General features: G+C 45.7%; 1 protein-coding gene across 32 annotated transcripts in view; it reads left to right on the top strand.

Annotated features, from left to right (window-relative positions):
* SORBS2 (sorbin and SH3 domain containing 2) overlaps nt 1-19,905 on the top strand; it is a 417,459-nt gene that overhangs the window by 371,134 nt on the left and 26,420 nt on the right. For all 32 annotated transcript variants that reach the window (XM_073645333.1, XM_073645328.1, XM_073645327.1 and 29 more), the window contains 2 exons: nt 3,273-3,401; nt 4,229-4,429. In XM_073645333.1, coding sequence (XP_073501434.1) covers nt 3,273-3,401; nt 4,229-4,429 — 330 coding nt within the window. The remainder of the gene's footprint in view (nt 1-3,272; nt 3,402-4,228; nt 4,430-19,905) is intronic.

Here is a 19,905-nt window from a genome sequence, read left to right as displayed (position 1 = left end):
TTTGTTTTATTAGAACATACTGCATGGCCAAAAGGGTTGGCACCCTTGAAATGGTTTCAGAAAATAAAGAATTTCTCCCAGAAAATTATTGCAATTGCACGTTTTGTTATACACATGTTTATTTTCTTTGTGTGTATTGGAACAACACAAAAAAAAACAGAACAAAAAGGGAAATTGGACATAATTGCATGCAAAACCCCAAAATGGGCTGGGCAAAATTGTTGGTACCCTCAACTTATTATTTGGTTGCACACCTTTTGGAATAAATAACTAATCAATCACTTCCTATAACCATCAACAAGCTTCTTACACCTCTCAACTTGAATTTTATTCTTTTGCAAACTGCTCCAGGTCTCTCATATGTGAAGGTGCTTTTTCCCAACAGCAATCTTAAGATCTCTCCACAGGTGCCATTCCTGGCCACTTCAGAACTCTCCAGTGCTTTGTTTCCATCCATGTCTGGGTGCTTCGTGATGTTTGGGTTCATTGTCCTGCTGGAAGACCCATGACCTAGGACGCAAAGCCTGCTTTCTGGCACTGGGCACTACATTGCAAATTTTTACATAGGGGAGATAACTGAAAGGGAAATAGCAGTGCGTACATCAAAAAACCTTAAAATCTGATTATTTAAATATATTTAAATTCCAAGTGTACAAAACAAACAGTAAACCAATGCAAATGTCCAGTTACAGATAAATGGTCTACTGGAAAAAGACCAATTCATTCAATCCATAAGCCCATCCTGAAGATATCTTATGAAGAATATATCACAGATGAATCGCCAGAAGATTATTTATCACTTGAAAAGGGCCTAAACCGGCTCATATACACGATATCACAGATACATCCACATTGATATTGATGACTGCTTATGAGAAAGAAATACCACCCAGGATATGACCACCTCGGGCCTACATTACCCTGAAAGATACAGCTACTATCACTGCCTGGCAGCGGGGGTTAGAATCATAGAATCATAGAATGGTAGAGTTGGAAGGGACCTCCTGGGTCATCTGGTCCAACCCCCTGCTCAAAGCAGGATTCACTAGATCATCTCAGACAGATGTCTGTCCAGCCTCTGTTTGAAGACGTCCATTGAAGTTGGCACCCTAAATAGCGAAGTTTTGGCGCCCCCGCTCCACGGCGGCTGTCCCTCGCTTGCCCTCTTTGTCTCTATTCAAGCAGTGCTAAGGGCACCTACACTGTGTGCAGAATTATTAGGCAAGTTGTATTTTAGAGGATTATTTTTATTATTGATCAACAACCATGTTCTCAATCAACCCAAAAGACTCATAAATATCCAAGCTTAATATTTTTGGAAGTTGGAGTAGGTTTTTTTTTAGATTTGGCTATCTTAGGATGATATCTGTTTGTGCAGGTAACTATTACTGTGCAGAATTATTAGGCAACTTAATAAAAACCAAATATAATCCCATCTCACTTGGTTATTTTCACCAGGTAAACCAATATCGGTGCACAAAATTTAGAAATAAACATTTCTGACATGCAAAAACAAAAAATTAGTGATCAATATAGCCACCTTTCTTTATGATGACACTCAACAGCCTTCCATCCATAGATTCTGTCAGTTGCTTGATCTGTTTTCGATCAACATTGCGTGCAGCAGCCACCACAGCCTCCCAGACACTGTTCCGAGAGGTGTACTGTTTTCCCTCCCTGTAGATCTCACATTTTATGATGGACCCGGGTTCTCTATGGGGTTCAGATCAGGTGAACAAGGGGGCCATGTCATTATTTTTTCTTCTTTTAGACCTTTACTGGCCAGCTATGCTGTGGAGTAGTTGGATGCATGTGATGGAGCATTGTCCTGCATGAAAATCATGTTTTTCTTGAACGATACCGACTTCTTCCTGTACCACTGCTTGAAGAAGTTGTCTTCCAGAAACTGTCAGTAGGTCTGGGAGTTGAGCTTCACTCCATCCTCAGCCCGAAAAGGTCCCACAAGTTCATCTTTGATGATACCAGCCCATACCAGTACCCCCACCTCCACCTTGCTGCCGTCTGAGTCGGAGTGGAGCTCTCTGCCCTTTACTGATCCAGCCTCTGGCCCATCCATCTGGCCCATCAAGAGTCACTCTCGTTTCATCAGCCCATAAAACCTTTGAAAAATCAGTCTTAAGATATTTCTTGGCCCACTTTTGACGTTTTATTTTATGTTTCTTGTTCAAAGGTGGTCGGCCTTCCTTACCTTGGCCATGTCCCTGAGTATCGCACACCTTGTGCTTTTTGATAATCCAGTAACATTGTAGCTCTGAAATATGGCAAAACTGGTGGCGAATGGCATCTTGGCAGCTTCACACTTTATTTTCCTCAATTCATGGGCAGTTATTTTGTGCCTTTTTTGGCCAACACGCTTCTTGCGACCCTGTTGGCTATTTGCCATGAAACGCTTGACTGTTCGGTGATCACGCTTCAAAAGTTTGGAAATTTCAAGATTGCTGCATCCCTCTGCAAGACATCTCACAATTTTGGACTTTTCAGAGCCCGTCAAATCTCTCTTCTGACCCATTTTGCCAAAGGAAAGGAAGTTGCTTAATAATTAAGCACACCTTATATAGGGTGTTGATGTCATTAGTCAACACCCCTCCTCATTACAGAGATGCACATCACCAGATTTACTTAAGTTGTAGTTGGCTCTCAAGCCTATGCAGCTTGGAGTAGGACAACATGTATAAAAAGTATCATGTGATCAAAATACTCATTTGCCTAATAATTCTGCACACAGTGTATGCTAGACAAAGCCCAACAATCTAGAGAAGGGAAAGTCTGGAATAAATAATAATGTTACTTATCGTTATGATGATCATGGAATGATATAAAAGTCAAATCGCTGCCTCTGCCTCGACACGTTTCCACATAAGAGGTTCATCAGGAGGCCACATTTTCTATAGAGGTACAGGTAAGTTGTCATTCAGATACCCATGGTACAACTTGCCGGTACCTCTAAATATATCTGATTGGCCGGCAGTGTGTATTGCAGCGCACATACTTGACAGTTCTCTGTGCCGCAATACACTTCAGCTGAATGTGCATCCAAGGACAAACGTCCAGTTGAAATTTGTACTGGCATCAGCAGACTCCTCACCACCCGAATGGGCACGGTCGCGAACTCTGCGACCATGATCGTTACACTCCTGCCAGTGCCTATGTGAACGCTGCTTAATGACTACCTGGGAGCGTGAATTCCTACAATGTTTTTAGAACTTTTCAGGCATATGGTATCTCACGATCTTTTTTATTTCTTAATACAGAAAATAAGCCCTACTGAGAAATCACAGCCAGTACGACCCCCACCTCCTGCACAAGTTCGAGAGATCGGAGAAGCAATAGCTAAATATAATTTCACTGCTGACACCAATGTGGAGCTAACACTGAGAAAGGTGAGTCCCTGATGGATAAGGCCAGCGATGCTGAAGGCTTTAATCTGTTCTGCACAGTTTGGCTTGTTGGGTTCTTATTTTGAAACATTTTCTGGAAAATCTGACATTTTAATTGAAAAATAGCCCATCATATCATATGTCTTATGGATCTGTGATAAATATGTCTTGTGGGAAAATGCCTTTAAAACCATTTATTGTTTCTTCGTGTTTTTGCTTCACAAGTGGTCAGTGTCACAAACTCTTGTCCGCCAAGAATATAAAAGTAATAACCGAGTAATGAAGTAATAAAAGTCATGATTAAACAAGTGGCATGCAGGATGGTTGATGGCCAAAGCAGAAAAGTAAACCCAGCTTGCTTGCTAGTATCTAGCATGTAAATGCAAAAAGATGGGAAAGGCCTTTAAAGCTTCATTGTCATACCTGTAGCATTTTTAATCAGGATGTTTGTAGGAGGCCTCTAAAGGATAAAACAGTGGGCATGAAGTACCCCCAAAATTGTAGTTTATGGGTGCCAAGTTTGTTTTCTGCACAAAGAGTTTGTCAAGACTAAATGAAAGACTGGTAATGTAGAAGTGCAGGCCACAAGCCCCGTTCAGAAGGACCATGGAAGCAGAATTTGACACTATCAAACTGTAACTGATGAGCTATAGGCAAGACTTTTAGTTGTCTGTCTCTAAAGCAGAGACAAAGTGACTTGACCAGGACACGTCTCACCCGTTCCGTGTCTGCACATAATCGATTGTAATCAACTTTTACTCCGCTTTAGGGTTGCTCCTAAAACTGATGAAATAAGGCCTCTCATCAATACTAACTACCTTGTCTTCCAGGGTGACAAGGTGACACTTCTAAAGAAGGTTGATCAAAACTGGTATGAAGGTAAAATTCCTGGAACCAGCAGACAAGGCATCTTCCCAGTGTCCTATGTGGAAATAGTAAGAAAGAGCCCATCCAAGAGCCCAGGTGTATCTCCAGAAAGGTTACGTCACCAGAATTACTCCACTGAGAGGATACATAATTCAAGCAGTACAGTAAGTCTTTCCTTCCAGAAATACTGCCATCCATATCGCTGAGCTCATTTATTTCATTATGTGATAACCTTATGGCATCCGAACCATTATGTGTGAACCATATACAGATGGTGACATCAGTGAGAACAGTTCAGTGTTGTGTACATTTATGTGAGGTTTAATATGAGAACATATGTAAAGGACCTTGTGTTTCTGCAGTATCTGATTACATTACCATCTGGAGAAAGTATATACATATGGAGAGTTTATTATTTAGTGGTGCCTAAAAAAGTGACGTTATGTGATTCATTATATCCTCTGCCTGTTAGAGAGAATGTGCAGATAGTATATCAGAAAAGCAGCACCAGGGTGTGAAATATTGACTGTCAAATGGTGTTTCATTTATTTTTACTTAAAGGGAATCTGTCAGTAGGAACAACTCTCCTAAGCCGTCTATATGATTTGTCATTCGATGTCTTATTCCAGAGAACTACACATTTTCTTAATATGTAAATGAGCTGTTAAGATCAATGGGCCGGACACTGATCTCTCTGAGGAGCTGCCTCTAGAGCTTACTTTAATTAACATGGGGCATGACCAGTGTGTGACATGTAATTACTGACAGTCTGCTCTCAAGATCTCACTGCAGAGCTGTGTGTGATTACAACTGACATAGTACAGCAGAGCAGAACTTTGGTGTCATTACAAACACATCTGCAGCTGTAGCTCTCTTCTCAAATTGCTGTCAGCTCTGCTATTGTGCCACTCCCCCCACACTACCTGCTTGTAAGATGGAAGCTGAAGAAATGCTCGTTATAATCACACTCAACTCTTCAGTGTAATCAGGAGAGCGGCCATTACACATCACACTGGTAACGCCACCTTTAATTTATAATAATCTCTGGAAGCAGATCCTCAGGGAGATCAGTGTCCGAACCATAGTCTGGAACAGCTCATTTACATATAATATTTATTTCTCTAGAACAAGACCTATTCATACAGATATCAAGGTATCATTGTATTCAGCTTCCTATAACCTACATGCCCATATAGATGTCTTAGAAGGGTTTATCCTACTGACCGATTCCCTTTAAGGAATAAAAGAAAAACAAAACATTTAGAGCCAATTTAAGCAAAAAGGACAAAAATAGTTTTTGGTTAGGACTCCACATATACATTAGATGGCTGTCAGCAAACGGCTATCTCCTATGCCCTCACCATCCTCATACACATGCATAATTGGTTTTCTGTAAAAAGAGGAGAGTAAGCCGCTGCCAGATACAGTTAGGTCCATATATATTTGGACAGAGACAACATTTTTCTAATTTTGGTTCTAGACATTACCACAATGAATTTTAAACAAAACAATTCAGATGCAGTTGAAGTTCAGACTTTCAGCTTTTGTTTGACGGTATTCACATTAAAATTGGATGAAGGGTTTAGGAGTTTCCGCTCCTTAACATGTGCCACCCTGTTTTTACAGGGACCAAAAGTAATTGGACAGATTAAATAATTGTAAATGAAATGTTCATTTCTAGTACTTGGTTGAAAACCCTTTGTTGGCAATGACTGCCTGAAGTCTTGAACTCATGGACATCATCAGACGCTGTGTTTCCTCCTTTTTGATGCTCTGCCAGGCCTTCACTGCGGTGGTTTTCAGTTGCTGTTTGTTTGTGGGCCTTTCTGTCTGAAGTTAAGTCTTTAACAAGTGAAATGCATGCTCAATTGGGTTGAGATCAGGTGACTGACTTGGCCATTCAAGAATATTCCACTTCTTTGCTTTAATAAACTCCTGGGTTGCTTTGGATTTATGTTTTGGGTCATTGTCCATCTGTAGTATGAAACGACGACCAATCAGTTTGGCTGGATCTGAGCACACAGTATGGCTCTGAATACATCAGAATTCATTCGGCTGCTTCTGTCTTGTGTCACATCATCAATAAACACTAGTGACCCAGTGCCACTGGCAGCCATGCATGCCCAAGCCATCACACTGCCTCCGCCGTGTTTTACAGATGATGTGGTATGTAGCACCCTGAGGATTCGGCTGCTACAGGGGTATTGCACCTCAACCCAGAGGTGTGATATTCCACTCCCGGGTAAGGATGGAGTGTGGAACTGAGCTCAGATAGACTGCATGCACTACATACATCCCATTCCAGAGGAGCAGGCCGACGGTACTCCCACTTAGAAATGTGCAGGTACAACCGAGCCTGTTCCTGGCTGGAGTGGGAGGGGGGTGGTACATCCCATGTAGTGTAGGGGCAGATAGGGGGAGCAGCCTGGGTAAAGATAGGAGCTCATTGGGTGCTGGTCACCTGAGCTCACACATAGAGGGTGTATATAAGGTGGGCACCAACTAAGATCAGGGTCAGATGCAGAGGATCAGATGCAGGAAGTGAGTCAGCTGCAGGGAACAAGTCAGGAGCAGAGGAGAGAAGAAAGACCAAGACCCAGAGTGAGAGAGGAGAAAAGAGAGAGACCCAGAGCACAGAAGAGAAGGACTCTGAGATCCCAACTAAAAGCACCGGGTGAAGAGTCGGCATCAGGGTACCGGAACCCAAGCTGGTGGGGGTAAAAACATTCCCCAGCCAGAGACCGGAGACCGTGGGCAGCGTCTGCCACGGTCACCCATCACATCCACCCCGAAGGCACACCACATGAAGGGTCAGGGAACCCAGGGCCAAGGGTGTCCCAACAGAAGGCCCGAGGGAGCTGGACCTAGGTGGATTACTGGTGGGGACGGCCAGAGAACGGGACAGAAAGAGAGCTCAGGGCCACGCTCCGGACTTGTTTGGGGGTTGGCTGGATCCAGGACCTGGTGGACGCAGCACGGCTCGGGTGGTCACTAGCAGCTGGAGTGACCAGTACAACATCTGCAGTAAGTAAACACCCTTAACTGCGCAACCCGAGTCTGTCTTCATTGCCGGCTGCACCGCACCACCACAACCCCCATCCTCTGCGCCTGTCCCCTCTGAGGCTATACCCCTCCCGTTGGGGGTTATCCCACCAAGCTGCGCATCCACCATCAGCCTCAGCGGACCCTGCTGCAGCGGCGGCCACAGTGACCGCATCACAACGGGTGGCGTAGTCGACACAAAAGAACTTTAGTAACATCTGTAAAGCTGCCACATAACACTGAGCTTGACGCCCTGGGCACGGGGCTGGGTCACAGCCGCTCGGAGACTACAACCCCCCATCTGATCCGGTGCCGGGTATTCCCCTCAAAAAGGAATATGTCCCAGGGGGCGCGTCAACTTTGGCGTAGTCGGCAGGATTACGTGCCCGCAACACCCGGGTACTGCGTGCCTGAAGAAAAGTGCAAGTTTACCTCAGAAAGAAGACTCCTGCCGGTTCCGGAGGGTCCACGCCATCGGACTCCATCACCAGTCGTTTCCCGCCGATTGTCCGCCATTTCCAACTTGTTCCCGCCATCTGCAGAGTTTCCCGCCACTGGGCGACGCTTCCCGCCAAAACCGCAGATTTCCCGCCTTGGAAGAGCAGCGGACGCCATTATGGGCGTGCCAAAGGAGGGCAAGAGGCCACCTCCCATCGTGGGCCGGGACAGAAAATGGCGCCAAAAGTGGAAACCGCCCCCACCAACAGAGACTGTGATGCTGGAGGTGTCTGTCAGCGTGAAAGAACTCCCCCTGGAGCTGACAGTCACCGAGTTGCCCCGGGACCGCCCTCGAAGTGGGAGGAGACGAAAGAGAAGAACAAAGATGGGTGTCGCTTGGAGCAGTCTGGAGCGAGCGCACCCGGAGGCAAGAGGTCTAACAAGGAGTAGCGGAGGAGCTCACCCGGAGATGGAGAGAAAGCAGAACAGCACCGGCCCGCTGGCCAGGAGTCTGCTAGAGACCGAGGAAGGAGGGCAGAGCAGCACCGGCCCGCTGGCCAGGAGCCTGCCGGAAGCCGAGCAGAGCAGCACCGACCCGATGGTCAGGAGCCTGCTAGAGTCCACAACCCCGCTAGGTCTAGCGGAGATCCTAGCGCAGCTCCCCCGAGACCGGGAGTGTGCACAAACTGCCCTGGAGGGCCTCGCAAGGAGGATGGCCCGGGTACAGCGCGAGATACTGGCGGAGTGGAGCCGGGAGATGACCCAGCAAGCTGAGACCAGTCAACGGAGCACGCTACCCTGGAAGAGGAAGCAGACCGCCTCTGAGGATGGCGCGGGAGGACCCAAGGCCGGAGACGGCGCCGAGAAGGGAGCCGAACGCATGGAGGCAGGTAAAGGGGACGCCTATACCCCAAGCCGTGACACCGCTTACCTGCCCCAGCTCCCCGTCGCAGAGCCCGAAAGTCCCCCTGCTGTGCCCGTAGCCGCCATGTCACCGCTATGGACTAGGCCCCGACCGGAAGCCGCCGCAGCGACCCCTGTGACGTCACGCGCCTCGACCCGGAGCGTGACAAAGCAGGAAACACCACCAGCCTGGTCGCAAGGCCTAGTACCCCCGGGCGCCGCATCACCAACAGCGCCCCCTACCTCCGCGGAGCCTCCGGCCTGGCCGCAAGGCCAGGTAGCCCAGGGCGCCGCCGTCCTAACGGTGCCCTTCACCTTCCAGGTGCCCCAGGCCTGGCCGCAAGGCCTGGGCAACCCGGGCGCCATCACCACCGCGCCCGCAATACCAAGGGTGCCACACCTGGGGGAGGACCTCTTCAGCCAGCTCACATGGCCGGACGGGCAGCCCTTCATCTGGCCCGAAGGATACCATGAGCTGGGGCGGCAACAGAGACGAGGGCCCTTGTGTGAGCCCCTGATCCCGGCTCCGAAGCCCGTGACTCGGGTCTCGCCTCCTTTGGAAGACGCACAGTTTGAGTGGGACCCCACCGGAGAAGATCTAATGGGGTTCACTCAGGAAACTCGGGCAGTCGCCGCTGAGCGGACTGAGTGTTGTCGTCAGCAGCTAGCAGAGTTTACGAGAGAACGGGAGGAGAGGCGGGCCAGAGAACAACAGGCCCAAATCCAGAGCGCGGAGCAGAAGAGCCGGAATAGGAGGAACCCCCGTGCAGCGCATTGTCCCCGCACCATCGGGACAGTGATAAAGTTCAACCCGCAGCATGGGTGGGGCTTTATTCGGGACCGTAACAACCGCGGTGACGTTTTTGTGACTCGCAGAGACGTCGAGTCCCACCTGCCGGAAGGTCACAAAGGCCGTGACCTCTACGTCGGAGACGAAGTCACTTTCACCCGGCACAAGTGTGCCAAAGGACCTTACGCCCTCCACGTACACCGCTTGACGGAGGAGGAGTTGCGGTACGGAGAGGAGGAGCCAGAGGACCCGGACGGGTCTGAAGCAACACCATATCAAGAAAGAGCAGGAGGAAGACGCCGTTGAGTGCGGCCGAGAAGTGATGTAAATAGTTACCCAATCGGGGTATAAAGGAACTGAAACTGAAACTGGAACTGTTGCTGCTGCTAAAATAGTCCCCGTTGGGACCAGTGAACTGTTTACCCGTTAACCCCTTCATCCTACAGGCTGAGGACTGTGAGCAGCCATTCCCTTTCCTCTAACTGGCCGAGGACTGAGAGCGGCCAACTTCCAACTTCCCTGTATATAGTTGCGCGTCCTAAAGCGCCCCCTACCGGTTTTATAGAAAACCAGATTTTCTAAGAGACTGTCGCACTTTTCCCGGACACACGTTGCACAGTGTCCGGAGGAGGAACCAGAGACAAGAGAAGTCTACGAGAAAGTTTTATCTGATAAGATATGTTATATATATAATGTTTTATATGTTTTATATGTTTATATGAAAAATTTGTATGTTTTGGTGTTTTATGTCTTACAGCCCGAGGACGTGCTGTGATTTACCAGGGGGGAATGTAGCACCCTGAGGATTCGGCTGCTACAGGGGTATTGCACCTCAACCCAGAGGTGTGATATTCCACTCCCGGGTAAGGATGGAGTGTGGAACTGAGCTCAGATAGACTGCATGCACTACATACATCCCATTCCAGAGGAGCAGGCCGACGGTACTCCCACTTAGAAATGTGCAGGTACAACCGAGCCTGTTCCTGGCTGGAGTGGGAGGGGGGTGGTACATCCCATGTAGTGTAGGGGCAGATAGGGGGAGCAGCCTGGGTAAAGATAGGAGCTCATTGGGTGCTGGTCACCTGAGCTCACACATAGAGGGTGTATATAAGGTGGGCACCAACTAAGATCAGGGTCAGATGCAGAGGATCAGATGCAGGAAGTGAGTCAGCTGCAGGGAACAAGTCAGGAGCAGAGGAGAGAAGAAAGACCAAGACCCAGAGTGAGAGAGGAGAAAAGAGAGAGACCCAGAGCACAGAAGAGAAGGACTCTGAGATCCCAACTAAAAGCAGCGGGTGAAGAGTCGGCATCAGGGTACCGGAACCCAAGCTGGTGGGGGTAAAAACATTCCCCAGCCAGAGACCGGAGACCGTGGGCAGCGTCTGCCACGGTCACCCATCACATCCACCCCGAAGGCACACCACATGAAGGGTCAGGGAACCCAGGGCCAAGGGTGTCCCAACAGAAGGCCCGAGGGAGCTGGACCTAGGTGGATTACTGGTGGGGACGGCCAGAGAACGGGACAGAAAGAGAGCTCAGGGCCACGCTCCGGACTTGTTTGGGGGTTGGCTGGATCCAGGACCTGGTGGACGCAGCACGGCTCGGGTGGTCACTAGCAGCTGGAGTGACCAGTACAACATCTGCAGTAAGTAAACACCCTTAACTGCACAACCCGAGTCTGTCTTCATTGCCGGCTGCACCGCACCACCACAACCCCCATCCTCTGCGCCTGTCCCCTCTGAGGCTATACCCCTCCCGTTGGGGGTTATCCCACCAAGCTGCGCATCCACCATCAGCCTCAGCGGACCCTGCTGCAGCGGCGGCCACAGTGACCGCATCACAACGGGTGGCGTAGTCGACACAAAAGAACTTTAGTAACATCTGTAAAGCTGCCACATAACACTGAGCTTGACGCCCTGGGCACGGGGCCGGGTCACAGCCGCTCGGAGACTACAACCCCCCATCTGATCCGGTGCCGGGTATTCCCCTCAAAAAGGAATATGTCCCAGGGGGCGCGTCATGGTATGCTTTGGATCATGAGCTGTACCACGCCTTCGCCATACTTTTCTCTTTCCATCATTCTGGTAGAGGTTGATCTTGGTTTCATCTGTCCAAAAATGTTCTTCCAGAACTGTGCTGGCTTTTTTAGATGTTTTTTTAGCAAAGTCCAGTCTAGCCTTTTTCTTCTTGATGCTTATGAGTGGCTTGCACCGTGCAGTGAACCCTCTGTATTTACTTTCATGCAGTCTTCTCTTTATGGTAGATTTGGATAATTGATACGCCTACCTCCTGGAGCGTGTTGTTCACTTGGTTGGCTGTTGTGAAGGGGTTTCTTTTCACCATGGAGATTATTCTGCGATCATCCACCACTGTTGTCTTCCGTGGGCACCAAGGTCTTTTTGCATTGATGAGTTCACCAGTGCTTTCTTTCTTTCTCAGGATGTACCAAACTGTAGATTTTGCCACTCCTAATATTGTAGCAATTTCTCGGATGGGTTTTTTCTGTTTTTGCAGCTTAAGGATGGCTTGTTTCACCTGCATGGAGAGCACCTTTGACCGCATGTTTACTTCACAGCAAAACCTTCCAAATGCAAGCACCACACCTCAAATCAACTCCAGGCCTTTTATCTGCTTAATTGAGAATGACCTAACGAAGGGATTGCCCACACCTGTCCATGAAATAGCCTTGGAGTCAATTGTCCAATTAGTTTTGGTCCCTTTAAAAACAGGGTGGCACATGTTAAGGAGCTGAAACTCCTAAACCCTTCATCCAATTTTAATGTGGATACCCTCAAATGAAAGCTGAAAGTCTGAACTTCAACTGCATCTGAATTGTTTTGTTTAAAATTCATTGTGGTAATGTCTAGAACCAAAATTAGAAAAATGTTGTCTCTGTCCAAATATATATGGACCTACCTGTATATTGTACTTGACTTATCGTACTGAGATATAATGTATAAAGCAGTTGAAATCCAATTTCCTGATCCTTATCTTACCCTTCATATAGAGTTAGGAGACCCCCATTCACATTAGATGGTTCGGCGCCCTGTCATAATTAGCGGGTTTGGCCCATACACATCTATTGTGCAAGGAGGCCTTAGTCTATCCTTTTAGTAACTTATGATAATATCTGCAGACAAGAAACTTGTCTATTTTTTTTCTTTTATACCTATGTTTTCTACTAATAAGTCTTTTGATTTGAAAACTAGTCACTTGTGAGGACATCCTAAATGGGATCAGAGATTTGATACCTGCAAGTAATTAACCCCTTTTACGCACCCTGAGGTTACTGTATGCCACAGTCAGGGTGCTCATGTATGGAGCAGGCTCAGGAGATTAGTCATCACCATACTGTGCAAATGCCTGTGTAATACTGCGATCGCTGATGATTAACTATTTAAACTCTTCTTTCAATCACCGACAGTAGCATTTAAATGGCGCCATCTCCAGTACGCTCATACATTGGCACCCATTAAATCTCTGCCCTCGCAAAACAATCATGGGTTACCATGTCAGCCAAATGACAGCTGGGCACCCATCACTGCCAAGTAGGTGCTCCCATGAAGCCAAGCCTTTAGCTGGGCTTCATAGGAAGATGTCAACTTAACTATATACTGCAATACTTCAGAATATAATAATATTGAAGAAAAAAAAAGTTTAAATCGCCTCCCTTTTCCAAATTCAAAATTAAAGAAATTTTAAAAAATGGCATATTTGATAAAAGTCCAAGCTATCAAAATCTAAAATTATTTAAACTGTATGTTAAATGCCAAAAATAAAAGAAAACATACATATACAGTACAGACCAAAAGTTTGGACACACCTTCTCATTTAAAGATTTTTCTGTATTTTAATGACTATGAAAATTGTACATTCACACTGAAGGCATCAAAACTATGAATTAACACATGTGGAATTATATACTTAACAAAAAAGTGTGAAACAACTGAAAATATGTCATATTCTAGGTTCTTTAAAGTAGCCACCTTTTGCTTTGATGACTGCTTTGCACACTCTTGGGATTCTCTTGATGAGCTTCAAGAAGTAGTCACCGGAAATGGTCTTCCAACAATCTTGAAGGAGTTTCCAGAGATGCTTAGCACTTGTTGGCCCTTTTGCCTTCACTCTGCAGTCCAGCTCACCCCAAACCATCTTGATTGGGTTCAGGTCTGGTGACTGTGGAGGCCAGGTCATCTGGCATAGCACCCCATCACCCTCCCACTTGGTCAAATAGCCCTTACACTGTCTGGAGGTGTGTTTGGGGTCATTGTCCTGTTGAGAAATAAATGATGGTCCAACTAAACGCAAACCGGATGGAATAGCATGCCGCTGCAAGATGCTGTGGTAGCCATGCTGGTTCAGTAGGCTTTCAATTTTGAATAAATCCCCAACAGTGTCACCAGTAAAGCACCCCCACACCATCACACCTCCTCCTCCATGCTTCATGGTGGGAACCAGGCATGTAGAGTCCATCCGTTCACCTTTTCTGCGTCGCACAAAGACACGGTGGGTGGAACCAAAGATCTCAAATTTGGACTCATCAGACCAAAGCACAGATTTCCACTGGTCTAATGTCCATTCCTTGTGTTCTTTAGCCCAAACAAGTCTCTTCTGCTTGTTGCCTGTCCTTAGCAGTGGTTTCCTAGCTGCTATTTTACCATGAAGGCCTGCTGCACAAAGTCTCCTCTTAACAGTTGTTGTAGAGATGTGTCTGCTGCTAGAAATCTGTGTGGCATTGACCTGGTCTCTAATCTGAGCTGCTGTTAACCTGCGATTTCTGAGGCTGGTGACTCGGATAAACTTATCCTCAGAAGCAGAGGTGACTCTTGGTCTTCCTTTCGTGGGGCAGTCCTCATGTGAGCCAGTTTCTTTGTAGCGCTTGATGGTTTTTGCAACTGCACTTGGGGACACTTTCAAAGTTTTCCCAATTTTTCAGACTGTCTGACCTTCATTTCTTAAAGTAATGATGGCCACTCGTTTTTCTTTACTTGGCTGCTTTTTTCTTGCCATAATACAAATTCTAACAGTCTATTCAGTAGGACTATCAGCTGTGTATCCACCAGACTTCTACACAACACAACTGATGGTCCGAACCCCATTTATAAGGCAAGAAATCCCACTTATTAAACCTGACAGGGCACACCTGTGAAGTGAAAACCATTTCCGGTGAGTACCTCTTGAAGTTCATCAAGAGAATGCCAAGAGTGTGCAAAGCAGTCATCAAAGCAAAAGGTGGCTACTTTGAAGAACCTAGAATATAAGACATATTTTCAGTTGTTTCACACTTTTTTGTTAAGTATATAATTCCACATGTGTTAGTTCATAGTTTTGATGCCTTCAGTGTGAATGTACAATTTTCATAGTCATGAAAATACAGAAAAATCTTTAAATGAGAAGGTGTGTCCAAACTTTTGGTCTGTACTGTATATGCTGAAAATTTTTATCAGTATAATCATGATGACCTGGGGAATCATGTTTCCAGGTCACTGTTAATGCACATTGTGGGGTGTAAAAACAAATCCTGAAAATCTGTGGCAGAGCTGTGCTTATTTTACTGCTTTTTTGTTCTAATTTTTCAGTACATTACATGGTAAAATGAATGGTGCCATTCAAAATTACAACTTGTCCCGCAAAAGACAAGACCCGCTGCCGTGACAAGAAATTGTCACCTGAGAAATCAAAAGGTTATGGTTCTTAAGAAAAGGGGAGAAAAAAAAACAATGCTCAAAAAAAAAAATTTGGTTTGTGATGTAGGGTTCAAATGTGGTTATGAAGTAGAGAAAATTAGTATTATCTAAACTTTATCCAAGGCATAAAATATCAATATCACAAGCTTTATTTTCCAGTATAACATATGCAGGCTCACACTTGACAGCCGCCAGGTGGAGCTTTGGAGCAAGTTTCCCCTCACATTCATAATGGTCAAAAGTAAAGCGCGCCATATAGGTTCGATGAAATGAGGTGAAGGAAAAGAAGGATCAGGAATTTTGAAGTGCAACATGGCCAATTTTTGTTTCTCAAAGAGATGACCAGCTTTCTGACAATAGCTTCTTTTCCATAAAAAAAAAAACATATTCATGAGGACCTCAGGAGAGATGGTCTTTGACTGAACAGATATCTGGTGTGAGTGGCCATCATAGGAGGGTCTAGCTTTCTTTGTACTAAGTTGCCAAACTTTTATATGCCTACAACAAAAATAGTAATTTCCAAATATGTTCACTGTGATCACTGGAAACGAGATGTAGGAAATATTTATAGGCTTCTGCTTTTCAAGTCGTCCTTAAATTATTTATACATATATTTAATATTTGTGTGTACACTTTTATGTATGTGCGTATACATCTATACACACACACACACACACACACACACATACTCGTATATATACACACTGCTCAAAAAAATAAAGGGAACACTCAAATAACCCATCCTAGATCTGAATGAATGAAATATTCTCATTGAATACTTTGTTCTGTACAAAGTTGAATGTGCTGACAACAAAATCACACAAAAATCATCAATGGAAATCAAATTTATTAACCAATGGAGGTCTGGATTTGGAGTCACCCCCAAAATTAAAGTGGAAAAACACACTACAGGCTGATCCAACTTTGATGTAATGGCCTTAAAACAAGTCAAAATGATGCTCAGTATTCTGTGTGGCCTCCACGTGCCTGTATGACCTCCCTACAGCGCCTGGGCATGCTCCTGATGACGTTGCGGATGGTCTCCTGTGGGATCTCCTCCCAGACCTGGATTAAAGCATCCGCCAACTCCTGGACAGTCTGTGGTGCAACGTGACGGTGGATGGAGCGAGACATGATGTCCCAGATGAGCTCAATCGGATTCAGGTCTGGAGAACGGGCAGGCCAGTCCATAGCTTCAATGCCTTCGTCTTGCAGGAACTGCTGACACACTCCAGCCACATGAGGTCTGGCATTGTCCTGCATTAGGAAGAACCCAAGGCCAACCGCACCAGCATATGGTCTCACAAGGGGTCTGAGGATCTCATCTCTGTACCTAATGGCAGTCAGGCTACCTCTGGCGAGCACATGGAGGGCTGTGCGGCCCTCCAAAGAAATGCCACCCCACACCATTACTGACCCACTGCCAAACCGGTCATGCTGAAGGATGTTGCAGGCAGCAGATCGCTCTCCATGGCGTCTCCAGACTCTGTCATGTTTGTCACATGTTCTCAGTGTGAACCTGCTTTCATCTGTGAAGAGCACAGGGCGCCGAGTTTGCCAATTCTGGTGTTCTGAGGCAAATGCCAAGCGTCCTGCACGGTGTTGGGCTGTGAGCACAACCCCCATCTGTGGACGTCGGGCCCTCATACCACCGTCATGGAGTCGGTTTCTAACCGTTTGTGCAGACACATGCACATTTGTGGCCAGCTCTAGGTCATTTTGCAGGGCTCTGGCAGTGCTCCTCCTGTTCTTCCTTGCACAAAGGTGGAGGTAGCGGTCCTGCTGCTGGGTTGTTGCCCTCTTACGGCCCCCTCCAAGTCTCCTGGTGTACTGGCCTCTCTCCTGGTAGCGCCTCCAACCTCTGGACACTACGCTGACAGACACAGCAAACCTTCTTGCCACAGCTCGCATTGATGTGCCATCCTGGATGAGCTGCACTACCTGAGCAACTTCTGTGCGTTGTAGAGCCCGTCTCATGCTACGACGAGTGTGAAAGCACAACCAACATTCAAAAGTGACCAAAACATCAGCCTGAAAGCATTGGTACTGAGATGTGGTCTGTGGTCCCCACCTGCAGAACCACTCCTTTATTGAGGGTGTCTTGATAATTGCCAATAATTTCCATCTATTGTCTATTCCATTTGCACAACAGCATGTGAAATTGATTGTCAATCAGTGTTGCTTCCTAAGTGGACACTTTGATTTCACAGAAGTTTGATTTACTTGGAGTTATATTCTGTTGTTTAAGTGTTCCCTTTATTTTTTGAGCAGTACATATACATAGTCATGGCCGAAAGTGTTGGAACCCTTAATATTGTTCCACAAAGTGAAGTATTTGTCCCAGGAAATTATTGCAATTACACATGTTCTGGTAAGTTGAACATAATTTCACACAAAACCCCAGAAATGGGCCGGACAAAATTGTTGGTACCTGGAACTTAAAATTTGGTTGCACATCCTTAATAACTGCAATCAATCACTTTCTATAACCATCAATAAACTTCTTACACCTCTCAATTGGAGTTTTAGACCACTCTTCTTTTGCAAACTGCTCCAGGTCTATCCCATGTGCGCCTTCTCCCAACAGAAATTTTAAGATCTCTCCACAGATGTTCAATGGGATTTAGATTCAGACTCATTGTAGGATACTTAAGAACTCCAGTGCTTTGTTTCCATCCATTTCTGGGTGCTTCTTGAAGTATATTTGGGGTTATTGTCCTGCTGGAAGATCCAAGACCTAGGACACAAACCCAACTTTCTGACAATGGGCACTATTTTGTGACCCAAAATCTTTTGGTAATCTTCAGAGTTCATGATGTCTTGCACACAGTCAAAGTACCCAGTGCACAGAGGCAGCAAAAAAACACCCAAACATCTTTGAACCTCCACCATATTTGACTGTAGGTACTGTGTTCTTTTCTTTGTAGGCCTCATTCCATTTTTGGTGAACAGTAGAATGATGTGCTTTAGCAAAAATATATATCTTGGTCTCATCTGTCTACAGGACGCTTTCCCAGAAGGATTTTGGCTTACTTACGTACATTTTGGCAAACTGCAGTCTAGCTTTTTTATGCCTGTCAGCAGTGGGGTCTTCCTGGGTCTCCTGCCATAGTGTTTCATTTCATTCAAATATTGCCAGATAGTTCACACTGACACTGATGCACCCTGAGCCTACAAGACAGCTTGAATTTCTTTGAAACCTGATTGGGGCTGCTTATCCACCATCTGGACTATTCTGTGTTGCAACCTTTCATCAATTTTTCTCTGCCGTCCACATCCAGGGATATTAGCTATAGTGTCATGGATTGTAAACTTCTAGATTATGTTGCGTGACGTGGACAAAGGAACATAAAGATCTCTGGAGATGGACTTGTAACTTTGAGATTGTTGATATTGTTCAACAATTTTGGGTCTCAAGTATTCAGACAGTTCTCTTCACCTCTTTCTGTTCTTCATGCTCAGTGTGCCACATAGAGGCACACAATGCAAAGACTGAGTCAACTTTTTCCCTTTATATCTGGTTTCAGGTGTGATTTTCATATCGCCCACACCTGTTACTTGCCACAGGTGAGTTTGAACGAGCATCACAAGCTTGAAACAAATTTGTTTATCCACAATTTTGGAAAGGTGCCAAAAATTTTGTAATAAACATGTGTATAATAAAACATGCGTAATTGCAATAATTTTCTGGGAGAAATACTTCATTTTCTGGAACATTTTTGGCCAAGACTGTATGCCTGTATGTATGCATGTTTATACATACATTTATGTATGTGTGCATACACCCATATTACATATATATATATAAGTATAGTGACTGTACATGTATATATGTGTGTGCATATATATGTATGCATGTGTGTGTATATGTGTGTGTATGTATGTATATATAATATATATATACACAGTATATACACACACAAATAATACATGTATCAGGATCCTGTCAGTAAACAGTCTATAATACATTGAGTGCCTGGTGTTCTGCCCCCACCATTGCTGCTGTAAGTTCTAATACTGGTGACTGACATTAGGATGTCAAACTTCTAAAAATAAATACTATACTCGATGATCTGTTACCAGTTCACAGCTTTGCTTGTTTGTCAGTAGTGCAAGCAGAAGGCCTCTCTCTATGCCAGGAGCATCACATTTGGGAATAAATCACAAATCTATTTAGTATAACGTAGTATATAGAGATGTATGTATGATAGCATGCTATGAGTCCTGTACACATGGTGAACTAGTGAAATGATAGAGCATCCCCAAGGATATTTTTAAGATATTCTTGATTTGTCCTGCTCAAAAAAGTTGTTTTAATTTATTTAAAGGGAACCTATCATGTCAAAACATACTATTAACCTGCAGATATGGGGTTAATCTGCAGGCTAATAGTGTTCTGAAGCTGCACGGTGCCTGCAGTGAGAGCCCAGCTACTGGGAGGAAATTAACTTTATTCCTCCCAGCAGCCTCGGGCTTTCAGTCACAGGCGTGGCCGGCGCAGCTTCACTCACTACTCAATACATAGTGAGGAGCAGCTGTAACCACGCTCCTGGCAACACGCTCTGCACAGAGGAACTGTTGAGACGGCTGTCAGTCAGTGACTGGGGCACAGTTACAGCTACCATTCACTATGCACTGAGTGGTGACTGAAGCTGCGCTGGCCGCACCTCTCTGACTGCAGGACGGAGGCTGCCAGAAGGAATAAAGTTAATTTCCCCCAGTAGCCGGGCTTTCAGGGCGACAGCCACACTGCTTCAGAACGCTATTAACCTGTAAGATT

The sequence above is a fragment of the Phyllobates terribilis genome, unplaced genomic scaffold, assembly GCF_046119375.1.
Source record: "Phyllobates terribilis strain yellow unplaced genomic scaffold, ASM4611937v1 Scaffold_1__5_contigs__length_1240528914, whole genome shotgun sequence".
Classification (NCBI taxonomy): Eukaryota; Metazoa; Chordata; class Amphibia; order Anura; family Dendrobatidae; genus Phyllobates; species Phyllobates terribilis.
The sequence above is the reverse complement of the archived record's forward strand: the minus strand, read 5'-3'. Positions and strand labels throughout refer to the sequence as shown.